At 37.1% G+C, this 14,216-nt stretch overlaps 1 protein-coding gene across 4 annotated transcripts in view; it reads left to right on the top strand.

Moving 5' to 3' along the window:
* The first annotated feature begins 381 nt into the window (after positions 1 to 381).
* Positions 382 to 14,216, top strand: part of BICD1 (BICD cargo adaptor 1) — a 108,765-nt gene continuing 94,930 nt past the window's right edge. For all 4 annotated transcript variants that reach the window (XM_029284074.1, XM_029284075.1, XM_015815669.1 and 1 more), the window contains exon 1: positions 382 to 594. In XM_029284074.1, coding sequence (XP_029139907.1) covers positions 382 to 594 — 213 coding nt within the window. The remainder of the gene's footprint in view (positions 595 to 14,216) is intronic.

Here is a 14,216-nt window from a genome sequence, read left to right on the forward strand (position 1 = left end):
CTCCCTCCCGATTTCTCCTTTTCCTCCTTCCCCAGCGCAATTATGCTGTCCCGATGTGGAGCGGCCGAAGGACAAACGGCGCAGCAGCTTTGGGGAGCCTTGGACTCCTTCCCCTCGCATCTACTTCTTCATCTTGCATCCCACCCTCTCCCTTGGCCTTAAGCTGAGGTAGCTGGCTGCTTCCCAACAACATCCAGGGCGAATTGCTGTCCGTCCCTCCATCCCTCCATCCTGTGGCTGCCTCCCTCCCTCCCTCGCCCTCCCTTCCACTTCTTCCCATCTGTCTCCATCCTTCTTTCTTCCTCTCATTCTCTATCTCTTTCTCCTGTTCCTCCCCTCCCCCCACCTCCTCCCTGGCTGCCACCGCCGTCCTCCAAAGCCATGGCTGCAGAAAAGATCTTGGAGACTGTGGATCACTATAAATCTGAGATTGAGCGCTTGACCAAAGAACTGACAGAGACCACCCATGAAAAGATCCAGGCGGCTGAATATGGGCTGGTGGTCTTGGAAGAGAAGCTGACCCTTAAACAGCAGTATGATGAGCTAGAAGCTGAATATGATGTCCTCAAACAGGAGCTGGAGCAGCTGAGAGAGGTGAGTTGGGAAACCGGCTGATCTCATTCTTCATTTCCCCCATCTCAATATGGTACCATCTTTTTTGTTTTCTGTCTTGATTCCTGGCATATGCCATGTATGCTTAAAAAAGAAAGGGAAGGAAAATACCCACCAGATCTCCTTGCTTCGTGATATTTTCTGAACTATTTCATCTAAAAAGAAGTGTATTGTAGGCCAAATGTTTTGAATCTGGATCTATAAATGTAGGATAAGACTGAAATGGCAGTGATTCAAGTGATACAGGGACCAGCACTGGTCAACAAAGAAGCTTAAAAGTTATTAGGGATCTGATATTTTAAATGTATTACTGATCAAAATATGGCAATACATGCTATGTATAGACACGACTTTTGGGTTTTTTTTATATTTGAGGGTAAACATGCATATTGCACTGAATAGCTAGGTTCATATTAAGAAAAAAAACATTTAAAAAGAAACATGAACATCTTTACATTTTTTTTAAAAACTAGCAATTCTTTATTACATTTGTTTACATCCTTTTATAATTTACCTGTCAATGGGATCCATCATAGGCATCCATTTCTGTCTAGAAAGATATATTTGATCTGGGTCAATCAGGTTTGCCTAAAAAGAAACTGATACGTATCTAATCTGTGCATGTCACTGAGCAATCTGTATTTTTTCTTTGCATATTATTGAAGAGATACAAGCAAAGATTTATAATCTCATAATGCAGATTGCAGATAGGTATTTATGGTAAATTAATCAAATCGTGAATTCTAAATTCATATTTATGTCCATATATTATATTTTACAAATAATAGAAACCTAAAGGTGAATTCTGATATGCACTAGTATGGGAATAAGTATAACTCAATGAATCTATGTATGTATGTACTCAATTTTGACAGAAATGCCCATAGAAAACATCAGTGGTAACTGAAATGGCTGGATTCTTCCCTGTGAATATTTACTTATTTAACTGACTTTTTTAAATCTTGCCTTTATTACTTTATAAGTAATTCAAGGCAGTGAACATACATATTTCTCCTTCCTCCTTCTATTTTCTCCACAAGAACAAAACAACCCTCTGAGGTGGGCTTGGTTGAGAGAGAGTGACCAACCTGAAGTCACCTAGTCTGGCTAAGGCAGGACTAGAATCAGTGGTGGGATTCAGCCAGTTCGCACCAGTTTGGCAGAACCGATAGTTAATTTTTTGTTGCCCAGGCCCAGAATGGACTTCCGGAAGCGGCATCCACACAGAGAACTAGTTGTTCACATATTTGAATCCCACCACTGACTAGAACTCACAGTCTCCTGGTTTGTAGGCCGGTGCCTTCACCATTACTCCAAACTGGCAACATTCTTTGGTATGTGGACGTGAGTGAAAATTTGACCTTGTTCCCCCAAACCTTCTGGGTCCTGGCTCTAAAGTTTAGTAGAAATTTCTGTTTATGTCAGATATGTTGGATTACAACTCTCATAATTCCCACTGAAGATAGTGAACTTATTGAAGAAAGCTGACTATTGCTGATAGGAACAGAAATTCACCCCACAGGGCTGTGGTAGGGAAAAATAGAAGGAGGAAAGCACATTAGTCATGTTCACTGCCTTTGACTTCTTTATAAAAAGTAATAAAGGTGGGATTAAATAAAATCTTTAAAAACCTAATATAAATCCATGCAATGAGATCAGCTAGATGACAACATCAATCGTATGGACTGATCTTGAACATTTAGCGGGATTGGATTGGATTAGTACTTGATTTGGACACCACCTGGAAATACTAAGATTATAGGTGAAACTGGAAGTTGGAAAACATTTTGCACATGATCAGTGGAAATGACTTCTCCACCATGGCCAGGAAAGCTACATGGATTGTCCGTAAAGTCATCATCAGTTGAGTTAGACTTGAAGGAGACTTTATGAAATAAAAGTGACATAGATGTTAGTTGCTAAAGTGAAATGATATCAAAGGACGGGGGTGGGGGGGAGGTTGCACAATTGCTGGCAGTGTGTAGTCTGGATGAGAAAAGGATGAGAGTGTAAGATAAGTCCTACCATTAGGCATATGATAGCTCCAGGGAAAAGCAAGGCATTGCTGAGTAGCTCATCAGAAGCAAGAGAATGACTAGGCAGGTTGGCATGGAGAAGGATGACATATACCGTATTGATAAACCAGGAGGTGAAGAAAAAGGAAGATCATTTCCAGTGGCAACCTGAATATGTGAGTAATGAAGAAAATTCTCATTGCGTGGAAAAAAGGTAAATCCAATGTGTTCACTGTTGGTGTACAATATCCTGTCTTTAGTGATATATAGTTCATTTTCATTCATAAAAAATCATCACAGTGATGCTTGGATGCTGTTATATAAAGAGGTCTCATTGGTCTTTTATTTTAGAAATGGCAGTGGTGATTTTATAATTTTACATATAATTCTCAGCATTTTCATAAAATAGTATAGGTAGTCCCCGACTTATGACCACAATTAAGCCCAGTTATTAAGTGAAAGTTGCCCCGTTTTACAAACTTTCTTCCCGCAGTTGTTAAATGAATCATTGCGATTGTTAAGCTAGCAATACAGTTGTTAAGTGAATCTGGCTTCCCCATTGACTTTGCTTATCAAAAGTCACAAAAGGGGATCACATGTCCCCCTTTTATGAAACCTTTGTATTGTAAATATGAGTCAGTTGCCAAGCATCTGAATTTTGATCATGTTACCATGGGGATGCTGCAATTGTCGTAAATGTAAAAGTGAAAAATGTCACTTTTTTCCATGCCATTGTAACTTGGTCACTACCTGTAATTTCTGATATTAAAATCCATTGTAACAAAATAATGTATATAAATACGATAGATCAACTAGCGTTTTGCTTAAGACATGCCCACAATAAGGAGACATGCATTGGTTGAATGCAAAGTGTAAAAGAAAAGTTAGCGAGCCTATTTTGTAAAGTGATACTTATATTTCTTCTAAAATATTTTCTCTAAACATGACTGCATTGCTTAAAAACAAAATAAAGTGTTTTCTTCATGTCTTTGTGTAAATATCATGCAGATATTTTTAGATTTGCTCAGCTGATTTGATTAAAGCCCTTAAGATTTCTTTAACTGATAGCCTGATTTATATGCACAAAAAACAACAATGTGCTATTTTTTAGTTTAACTGATTGTGCTAAAAAATTAACTGGTCTGAAATACAACCAAGTAAAATGGGATTGAATTAATAGCTTGATAAACCTTATCAGTTTTGGAAGTAATCTTCTAATTGGATTTACCCTGTGATAATCCAGTCTTAGCATTGCATTTATACAATGTACAGTATGTATTATAGAGATACACAAACCTTGTAAAAACTGCAGAGAGAACTTGCACGGCTTATTAGTTTTCTGCTGCTCATAGGTTTTCTATTGGGTGAAGTACTTCTGAATATATAAAGCAAAGGTGTCTAACCTTGGCGACTTTAAGAATTGTGGACGTCAACTCCCAGAATTCCCCAGCCAGCCATGCTCCTGAGTGACTATCTTTGCATGTGTATGCTTGCACAGCCACTTTGCACCCTGCAGAGGCATCTGGAAGTAATTTAAGAAGCAGCTGCATTAACCAGAAAAAAAAAGATACAGCTTATTTTTATTGGTGTGAAATAATTCTGGTACTGTTGCCATAAGTTTGTCTGCTTATTTATTTATTAATAGATAAGTTTTGTAAGACTGCCCAATTCAAACAATGAGGCTCTGGGTGGTGCCTTTCTTGGATAATCCTCTCTTCACCTGCTGCATTCTTGTGTCTATTTATTTGTATACTTACAGTCCATCACAAGCATTCTGGGGCCTTCTTGGATCTCTTTCTTCCTCTAGGCTGCATTCTTCAGCCCCAGTGAATTCAGCAGGAGTTCATTTTGTATAGAAACATCTGCAGTAGGTCTGTAGATGTTTTAGCTTTCTGGGAAGAGCAGAGCAAAGGGCTGCTGTGTCAGCATCTATGTCATTCATAGAGGGATAGAGAGCGGTTGATTTTATTGGGTACACCGTGGCTTGCTGATTGAGCCTCGACACAATGAACTCCCGTTGTTGGTTACCATTTAGCCTTGGTGCAATGAAGTCCTCAACTTTTTTGCCACTCTTTTTTTTTAATTGACATCTGACTCATCAGTGCCAACGCACTAGTGCCATACCAATGTTGTGATAGAATTTTAATCTTATATCATACACATATACACACATGTATATATTATTTACATACTTATGCATACACATACACACATACATACACACAAAGACACATATACACACTCTACACAGATTGATTGATTGATTGATTGATTGATTGATTCATTCATTCATTCTTAGACCTTTAGGGATTATATTTAGGCAAATTTCTTAATAAAAGATGAATGAAGGAAGCATTCACTTTAGCCTGCATAGAAAGTTAAACTTCAGTTAACCTCAAGGATAGATACTTACTCCCTAAACCCCAATTTCTGTTAGAAATGATTAAGCAGAGAGAATGTAGAAGTATCTTGTTGTGATAAGGAATACCCAAGATGTGCATATGTTCTAAATGTAAAACCGCCAAGCTATGTATTTCAACCTATACTGCATATTAGCCGGCTAATGCATTTCTCTCTCTCTCTCTCTCTCTCTCTCTCTCTCTCTCTCTCTCTCTCTCTCTCTCCCTCCCTCCCTCCCTCCCTCCCTCCCTCCCTCCACACACACACAGACGCACAAACACAAGCAAACACACACAAGCACATATAAACATACAGACAAATTTTTCATTATTCAGGGCACTTTGAGGGATTGTGCTTCAAATCATCATGTAATGAAATTTATAATATTCTGCCACACTCAGACCAAAAGATAATTTTGAAGCAACACTGCTGGTTACCAGAACAGAACAAGGGTATGACTGTAGGAAAATACCGTACAACATCTAATTCTAGAAGTTAGGTCAGGTTAAGACCACACCAATAAAAAAAAACATGAAAACATAAATGCATCCAAATAGCTTGGGATGAAAATTATAGTATAGTAATACTTTCTCTTTAAAAAGTCATCACAGGTAGCCATGGATTAATGATGATAGCTGGGGCTGGCAACTTCTTTGTTAAGCCATGTGGTCATAAAGTGATCTTGATTCTATCCCTCTGTTAATGCAGTCTAGCACTGTGTTGGCTTTTTTGGCAGCTGCAGCACACTGTTGGCTCATATTTAAGCGATTGTCCACTAGGACTCCAAGATCCCTCTCACAGTTACTACTATTGAGCAAGGTACCATTATTATACCTGTGCATTTGGTTTTTCTTGCCTAAATGTAGAACCTTACTTTTTTCTCCATTGAATTTTATTTTGTCAGATAGTGCCCAATGTTCAAGTCAAGATCCTTCTGTATATTAAGCCTGTCTTCTGGAGTGTTGGCTATTCATGCCAGCTTGGTGTCATCTGCAAATCTGATGAGTTCCCCATCTATCCCCTTATCCAAATCATTAATGAAGATGTTGAAGAGCACTGGGCCCAGAACAGAGCACCGGGGCACCCCACCACACACTTCCCTCCATATAGATGCGGTTCCATTGTGGACCACACGCTGAGTACGGCCATTCAGCCAGCTACGAATCCATCTGGTGGTGATGCTGTCTAACCCTCATTTTTCTATCTTATCAAGTAGGAGGTTGTGGTCTACTATATCAAATGCCTTACTGAAGTCCAAGTAAATTATATCCACTGCATTCCTCTGATCCGCTAATTTTGTCACCTGGTCAAAGAATGCAATAAGATTTGTCTGGCATGATCTGTTTTTGACAAACCCATGTTGGCTTTTGGTAATGACTTTGCTTGCCTCTAGGTATTCACTGATTCATTGCTTGATTATCTTTTCCAGAATCTCCCCAGGTATTGAGGTCAGGCTGATAGGTTTATAGTTTCCTTGATCCATTTTTCCCCTTTTTTGAAGATGGGAACGGCATCAGCTCTTTTCCAGTCCTCTGGTAGTTCCCCAGTACTCCAGGATCTTTGAAAGATATAGTTCAGTGGTTCTGAGATCACATCTGCCAGTTCCTTCAGAACTTTGGGGTGTAATCCACCTGGTCCTGATAATTTGAACTCGTCTAGGGTGGACAGGTGCTCACTTACCATTTTCTTGCATATCTTAACTTGGGTTTGAAATCTGTTTTTTATGGTACTGTTTTTGATAGGTTGGATTGTTTTTTCCCTTTGTGTAAAGACAGATGCAAAAAATGAGTTAAGTAGTTGTGCTTTCTCCCTGTTGCTTGTCACCTTCTTTCCATTTTCTCCCACTAATGGACCAATCATTTCCTTAACTTTTTTTCTTGTTTTTACATGTTGAAAGAAGCTTTTTTTGTTATTTTTTACTTTTGTTGCAAACCTTAGTTCTTTTTGAGCCTTAGCTGTCCTCATTTCACCTTTGCAGGCTTGGGCTATTTGCTGATATTCTGCATAAGTTATGTGCCCCTCTTTCCACTTTTTATATTTGTCCTTTTTGTTTTTCAATTTATCAGAGAGTTCTTTATGCAGCCATGATGGTTTCTTTTGAGAGCTGTTATTTTTCTTCTTCATTGGTATTGTGCTAGACTGGGCTTTTATAATGTCACTTTTCAAAATTTCCCAAGCTTCTTGAGTTGTTTTCCTCTTGAGGATTCTCATCCGTGGAATCCTTCCCAAGCTCTCTCTAAGTTTATTGAAATTAGCTCTCTTAAAGTCCAATTTATTAAAATGCAGCCTGTAATTTTTTTCCTTATGCAAATAGGATTTTCAGGGTTTGCCAGAACTGTGGGCTATAGGAAATTTTAGCTTCCCCTTTTGATTTAATGCTGTTCTGCCCCTTTTTAATCGCTACTTATATTTTTAAAACTTCAGCATTAGTTATAGTCATATAGTTGACATGTTTAGGTTTCTCTCTTAATTTTAAAAAAACATCTTTTATTCAAGAATGGATACTTCCTCTTTATTCCTCCTTATGCCATTATTTTATTTAAGAAGTATGGTTGTGTTTTTCTTAAGTCTATAATTGATATCTCACTTAACAACTGTGGCAAGAAAAGTCGTAAAATGGGGCAAAACTCACTTAACAAATGTTTCACTTAACAACAGAAATTTTGGGGTCAATTATACTTGTAATTATGGTAATCAGTTATGGACTACCTGGATGTGTTTTCCCAGGATTTTATGGGAACCATAGAAGACAGCTCCATAGGAATAGATTAGCTGTTTCACGCTGTTCCTGCTAAATGTTATGGGCATACCCACAAATCACATTTTTGTCCTTCAAATCTGGATTACTGCACAGCCCTACAGAAAAATATCTAAATAAAGCTAGAAATGTGTCAGCAGTTCTCTGAACTAAAATTGTTGACTTGGGAGACAATATATTTAGACTGTGGAATGCCATTTACTACACAGAGTTGGCTTTCTGTATAATGGGGCAACTGATGTTTTCAGCCTTTTTCCTTGAAGCCTAATAATGAATGGTCTGTTTTAAAAGAGGGGATGCAATTTATAGTTTTTCAGGGACAAACATCTTCAAAATAGCATAAGACATAAGTCTGGGAGCAAAAATTGCAGTAATTCTGCCAGTTTCAGTCAGGAAAATACTGTATGTGCACTGCCTGTGTGATGTTTTCAAAAGCAGTGTTCTAAAACTGAATTACATAAAAGGAAAATGAGTTTTTAAAAGTCCTGAACATTTTTAAAAGGATTTATCACATTACCTTATGAAGGAGATTTTGTGTATAAGATTACATGTGTATACGTATCAAGTTAAATGCAAGGCAGTTTCCCTGAATAAATGCCTAAATGCTTGTAGCAAATGTCAGCACCTGATCTTGTTTCACTAACAAAAGCTTGGGTGGGTGACTATCAGCAGTTCAAGGGCTAGAGGTCTCCAGTATTTGGATCTGAAGCAAGCAAGGATGCTTAAGATTTTGCATAGCAGATTTTCTTAAAGTTGCAGCTTCTTTAAAAAAACACCCAACAGATACAGGGAGGATGCTCACACTGGATTCAAAGTGTTAGGCTTCCCTTAATTAACAGTATAAAAAAAGTCTTCAAAAATAGATTACCAAGGACACAGCCCCAATTGGCCAATCAATCAATTTATTTTGTTCAGAGACCGCAAAACAGTTCTTTGAAAAAAGAGTCAGACTTAACTCAGTGAATATCAATGCAGCCTATATAGCACAGAAATTTATTAGAGTTAAACAAGCTATAATGTCATATAACAATACAAGCAAAATTGTAAAATTAAGAATTTTGGCCTTTAAAATTAATATAGTAAGGCATTATGCCATTTGAATAAGACAATTAAATTATTATTTAGAAAAATAGAATGGTAAAATTACTAATCTAAAATATAGAACTATTATAATGCTAAAAACTGTGGAAAAAACTATACTACTAATAATTATTTAGAGGAAATTCAGTCATTTGTATAAAGGCAAACTCAAGTACTTATATTTACCGTAGAAAAGATATGACGTAATTACTAAAGAGTGTCTGTCAGTGCTGGGTATGAAATATGAGCCCTGTTTATAATGAAATGAAAATTTGTATTATCTCAGTGATACAATGGGCCAGGATGACTCTCTCCTTTGGCCAGGAAGCCAGATTCCCATCTGTCTTTTGTTCTGCTATGGTGACAAGCTATACACTTCTGACCACATGAAATGTATTCACACACCAAGCACCCCTATCTAAGATTCAGTGATGGGATTCAAATATGTGAACAACCGGTTCTCTGTGTGGATGCCGCTTTCGGAAGTCCATTCTGGGCCTGGGCAACAAAAAATTAGCTACTGGTTCTGCCGAAGTGGTGCAAACCAGCTGAATCCCACCACTGCTAAGATTCTAATACTATGCACCTCTATCCAGGGCTATAGGCTAGAGTGGGAAGTATTTAAACAAATTTATGAAGAAGGCAATTATCCTGTGATCATTGGGACTTGTGTTTGGGCAAAGGATGTCAACTAATGTTAACAATTAATTATCTGCCATATTGAGCATATTTGACCTTTCCCCGAGAGTATCTGCCGCTTCTTCCAGATTGGATAGGGTAGGCATGTTCTTACCATTTAGTGGGACCTCAGGAACATTAATGATTTTGAGTATTTACACAAACTTTACTGAATGTCTCTAATGAATAATAAAATTGGCTTTCATGCTCTTACTTATCAAGTGTCACAGGCTTCTGTTGCATTACTTTTTCTTGGATAGTTCTATATAATATTGCTTTAAACATCAGGGCTGGGAATACTGCCTAGAAATACATATACTGTAGTTTGAGAGTGCAAGAAGATAAATAGCAATATAATGGGTTGAAAACTGTTGTTTATTGTCAAAAGGTTTATCTTCTTTAGTGTTCTTTCCCATATTGGCCAATCCATTGTTTTTGGGAAGCTCAAAAGTAGAACCTGCTACTTTTATTCGTCAGATACTGAAATTAATGGCCTAACAACAATATATAGCCTTCATCTTATCTAGATTCGTCTAATAATCCTTTAAAGATCTTCAGATTGCAGACCATCAATATATTTGGTTGAGTAAGGTAAAGCTTCTTTTTTAATTTTTCCTAATTATTTCATCATTCAGTTTCAGAGCTTTACCCTGTGCCATGTTATTATGATAAACAATTTTCTATCCTTTGCTTTATTTCTATTAAATTTAATCATTTTTCTATATCTTTTGTTATCTTCTATATCTTTTCTAGCAACCTTTTTGAGAGATTGATTGACTACATTTCTACACATTATTCTTTTCATATGATATTTACGCTCCTATCTCTTCAACCAAGCCTCCCCCTTTTTGAGCATTATGAACTTTTATATTTCCACCTTCCCATTCATGTTGGGATGGTCCATGAAAAAAATAAAATATGAAAGAAATATGAAAGAACTTCACCAAATCTAGTAAAATATCTATGTTTGAGCACCAAACAGCCACTGTGAATATATTCATTGATAATTAGCTACATAACTAGTAGTAGCTTAATAAAAGAGTTATGCTAAAATGATCCATTTGTTTGTAAACATCAGTTAGGAAAGAGTCATGTCTGAATGAGCATGAAAATACTCCATTCTATGCCAGTGATGTATTTTGTTTATTTGATTATTTATATCCCGCCTTTATTATTTTTACAAATAACTCAAGGCGACAAACATATCCAACACTCCTTCCTCCTCTTATTTTCCCCACAATAACAGGTGGGTTGGGCTGAGAGAATGTCTGGCTTAAGGTCATCCTTAAGGGACTCCAACTCATGGTCTCTTGCTTTCTGGCCTGGTGCCTTAACCTGTAGACCAAACTAATAATCAAGCAACGAATCAGTGAACACTAGAGGCAAACCAAGTCATTACCAAAAGCCAACATGGGTTTGTCAAAAACAGATCATGCCAGACAAATCTTATTGCATTCTTTGACAAAGTGACAAAATTAGTGGACCAGAGGAATGCTGTGTATATAATTTACTGGACTTCAGTAAGGCATTTGATAAAGTAGACCACAACCTACTAATTGATACGATAGAAAAATGTGGGTTAGACAGCATCACCATCAGATAGATTCGTAACTACTGACCAACCACACTCAACGTGTATTCCTCAATGGAACTGCATCTATGTGGAGGGAAGATGCAATTGTTTTTCACCAGTTGGGCAGAACTGATACCTAATTTTTTTGTTGAGTTCAACGAACTGGTTATGATAAATCTGTGTTTTCTGGAATATGTCTGGTTTTTGTTCAACTTTCAGGTGGGGAAAAAAAATCCCTCCCCCAAAAGTCCAAGAGAGACAGGACGCTTTTGATCACGTCACTCAGGTGAAAACTAGGTGGTGCTTCTCAGAGGTAATTTCAGGAATAGACGCTTATCTCTCTAGTTTCCTGATTGGTGCATACGGGAAAGGGGACGAGGCCACCAAGTATTAGCTGGGCTTGTGGCTCTGGAACTTTTTCCTGTCTAGCTATACAGAGCGCAACTAATGATGAGCAGGAAAGTTCTTAAAGGGTTCTGTTCTGAGAACCGGTTGTTAATTTATTTGAATCCCACCGTGGTATGTAGCCAACTTTTATGGCCATATGTAGAGTCCCATAGTTGCATAACTGCGATGTACTGCATTTTTACTGAAAACCAGTGGTTATGCTTCATAGCAAACAAGGTTTGCTTAATGACTGGATTCACTTAATGACTATGGTGATAGACTTAACAACCAACACAAAGCATCAGGTTGATTATGTAATGACCTGCTTTGTGACTGTCATGACTTACGACCGTAATGACCAGACTCCATTATGATCGTAAGTCGAGCACTACCTGTATTCCAAAAGTCCTTGGAAACATTTTGGAAACATTTTGGCTATGTGTTATACAAGACCAACAATAATATATATTATTATTGTTGGTCTTATATTCTCATTATTGCTTTTATTGTTCATATTATTTTATTTGTTTTTGAAAGCATTTGATCTCTGAAGAAATGAGATGCAGATCTTTATTTCATTGCTAAAGTGTATTTTAATTTCTACCATTTGAGGATTTCAGTAAACTTTTCCTAGTAAATAGGATCTATTTTCATCCAACGCATAAATTACAATAGAAAAGCTTTATCAAAAATTCAGGTTTTGCAAGTGTCATTTCTTTATGACACTTATTTGATATGCCAGACATCTCATATTGATGTCAACATGTTTCAGGAACTATGATCTGGCTCAGTGTGCAAAAATTATATAATTAAAGACCAGTAAATCAGTAGTGAATCTTAATATTCCATGGCCCCGAAGGTTTATTCAGACAGCTTTTTGCTTTTTTAAAGTAATGAAGGACAATAAAACATAATAATTTGCATTTACTTTGTGCTGTTTTTTTTAAAAAAATGGGGTTAGTATTGAAAAAAACAAAGCTTAACAATACAAGGAGATTACATTCATAAAAAATTGCTAAAATGGAAATCAATGAGAAAATGGCTGTTAATTAAAATAGATGCCCGCAGGCGCTTGTACTCTTCTTAGCAGTTTGCATAGTTCATCAACTTTTTAATCAATCAATCAATCAATTAATTTTTATCTTGCATTTATAATTTTATAATTAACTCAAGGTGGCAAATGTACACAATACAGGTAGTCCTCGACCTATGACCACAATTGAGGCCCAAATTTCTGTTGTTAAGTGAGACATTTGTTAAGTGAATTTTGCCCCATTTTACGACATTTCTTACCACAGTTGTTAAGTGAATCATTGCAGTTGATAAGTTAGTAATTTGGTTGTTAAGTGAATCTGGCTTCCCCATTGACTTTGTTTATCAGAAGATTGCAAAAGAGGATCACATGACCCCAGGATGGTGCAATGTCATAAATATGAATCAGGTGGCAAGCATCTGAATTTTGATCACATGACCACGGGGATGCTGCAAAGGTTGTAACTGTGAAAAATGGCCGTGTCACTTTTTTCAGTGCCATTGTAACTTTGAATGGTCACTAAGTGAACTGTTGTAAGTCGAGGACTACTGGTACTCCTTCTTCCCCCTATTTTCTTCACAACAACCTCACCCTGTGAGGTGGGTTGAACTGAGATAGAGTGATTGGCCCAAGGTCACCCGGTCACTATATTTTTTAGGTTATTTTGAATGAAAAAAGTAGCATTAAAATATAAGTAGATTAAATGCTCCTTTTATTGGAAAATAACAAAGCTGAATATTTTAGAGTTCTTGTAAGTACACAATATGGGGACATATTGACTTGTTGAACCATTTGCCATCCTTAACATGGAAAATAACAATGGACGAAGGGGATCTACTTCAGGAACTTCCAGAGAGCCACGTGATCAGTAAGAAGAAAGATCTGCAGTATTTAATGGCCTTTTAAATGGAAATCTAAGTCTTGAAGAATGTGGGGGATTTTAGAATGAATTATTGCCTCTTCTGGAATCCATCATACTGTCTTCCTCCTCCGTGTCTACATTTCTTTTTTGATGTGCACATTTTTGCTTTGGTATTTGTCTGAAATTCTTCTGGGGTTGATTCTGACTACAAATCTTTTATTTCACACATACACATACGCACAAAAATGAATAAAATTCTGGTGGCTTCATAGAGCAAGGAAACAATTTCTGATCTTAGTATGCATTGATATTAGCATCTCTTTAAGTAATAGAGATAATTGCATCAATTAGTATGGCAACATCTACCTTTATTAAGGTCTGAGGTGAACCTGAACTTCCAGACAGTATTTGTTTATTTATTACTGTATGTCCTTTTTAGCTGTAAGTCCTCTGACTCTATAAGCAACAACATACAAATGTACAATATAATACAGTAATGTCAGGCATGAAAGAATAGGACCACACATGAAGTTCCAATTAAACTGATGTATTACTAATCATGATTATGCAGATGAATCTACTCAGTTACAAGTTAGCAATATCTTGGCATTAAATAAGGTCAGTGGAATTCAAGAGAGGTTGGATGTACTGTGTTTCCACAAAAGTAAGACCTACCCCGAAATAAGCCCTAGCTTGATTTTTGGTGTGGGCCTAATATAAGCCCTACCCCAAAAATGCTAGTTTTGGGGTGAGGCGCACACCAAAAAATCAATCTAGGGCGAGGGTGGAAAGTGTGGTTCTGCAACATCTTCTGCAGC

This window comes from Protobothrops mucrosquamatus, unplaced genomic scaffold (assembly GCF_001527695.2).
Source record: "Protobothrops mucrosquamatus isolate PMUCROS unplaced genomic scaffold, P.Mucros_1.0 scaffold363, whole genome shotgun sequence".
Taxonomy (NCBI): domain Eukaryota; kingdom Metazoa; phylum Chordata; class Lepidosauria; order Squamata; family Viperidae; genus Protobothrops; species Protobothrops mucrosquamatus.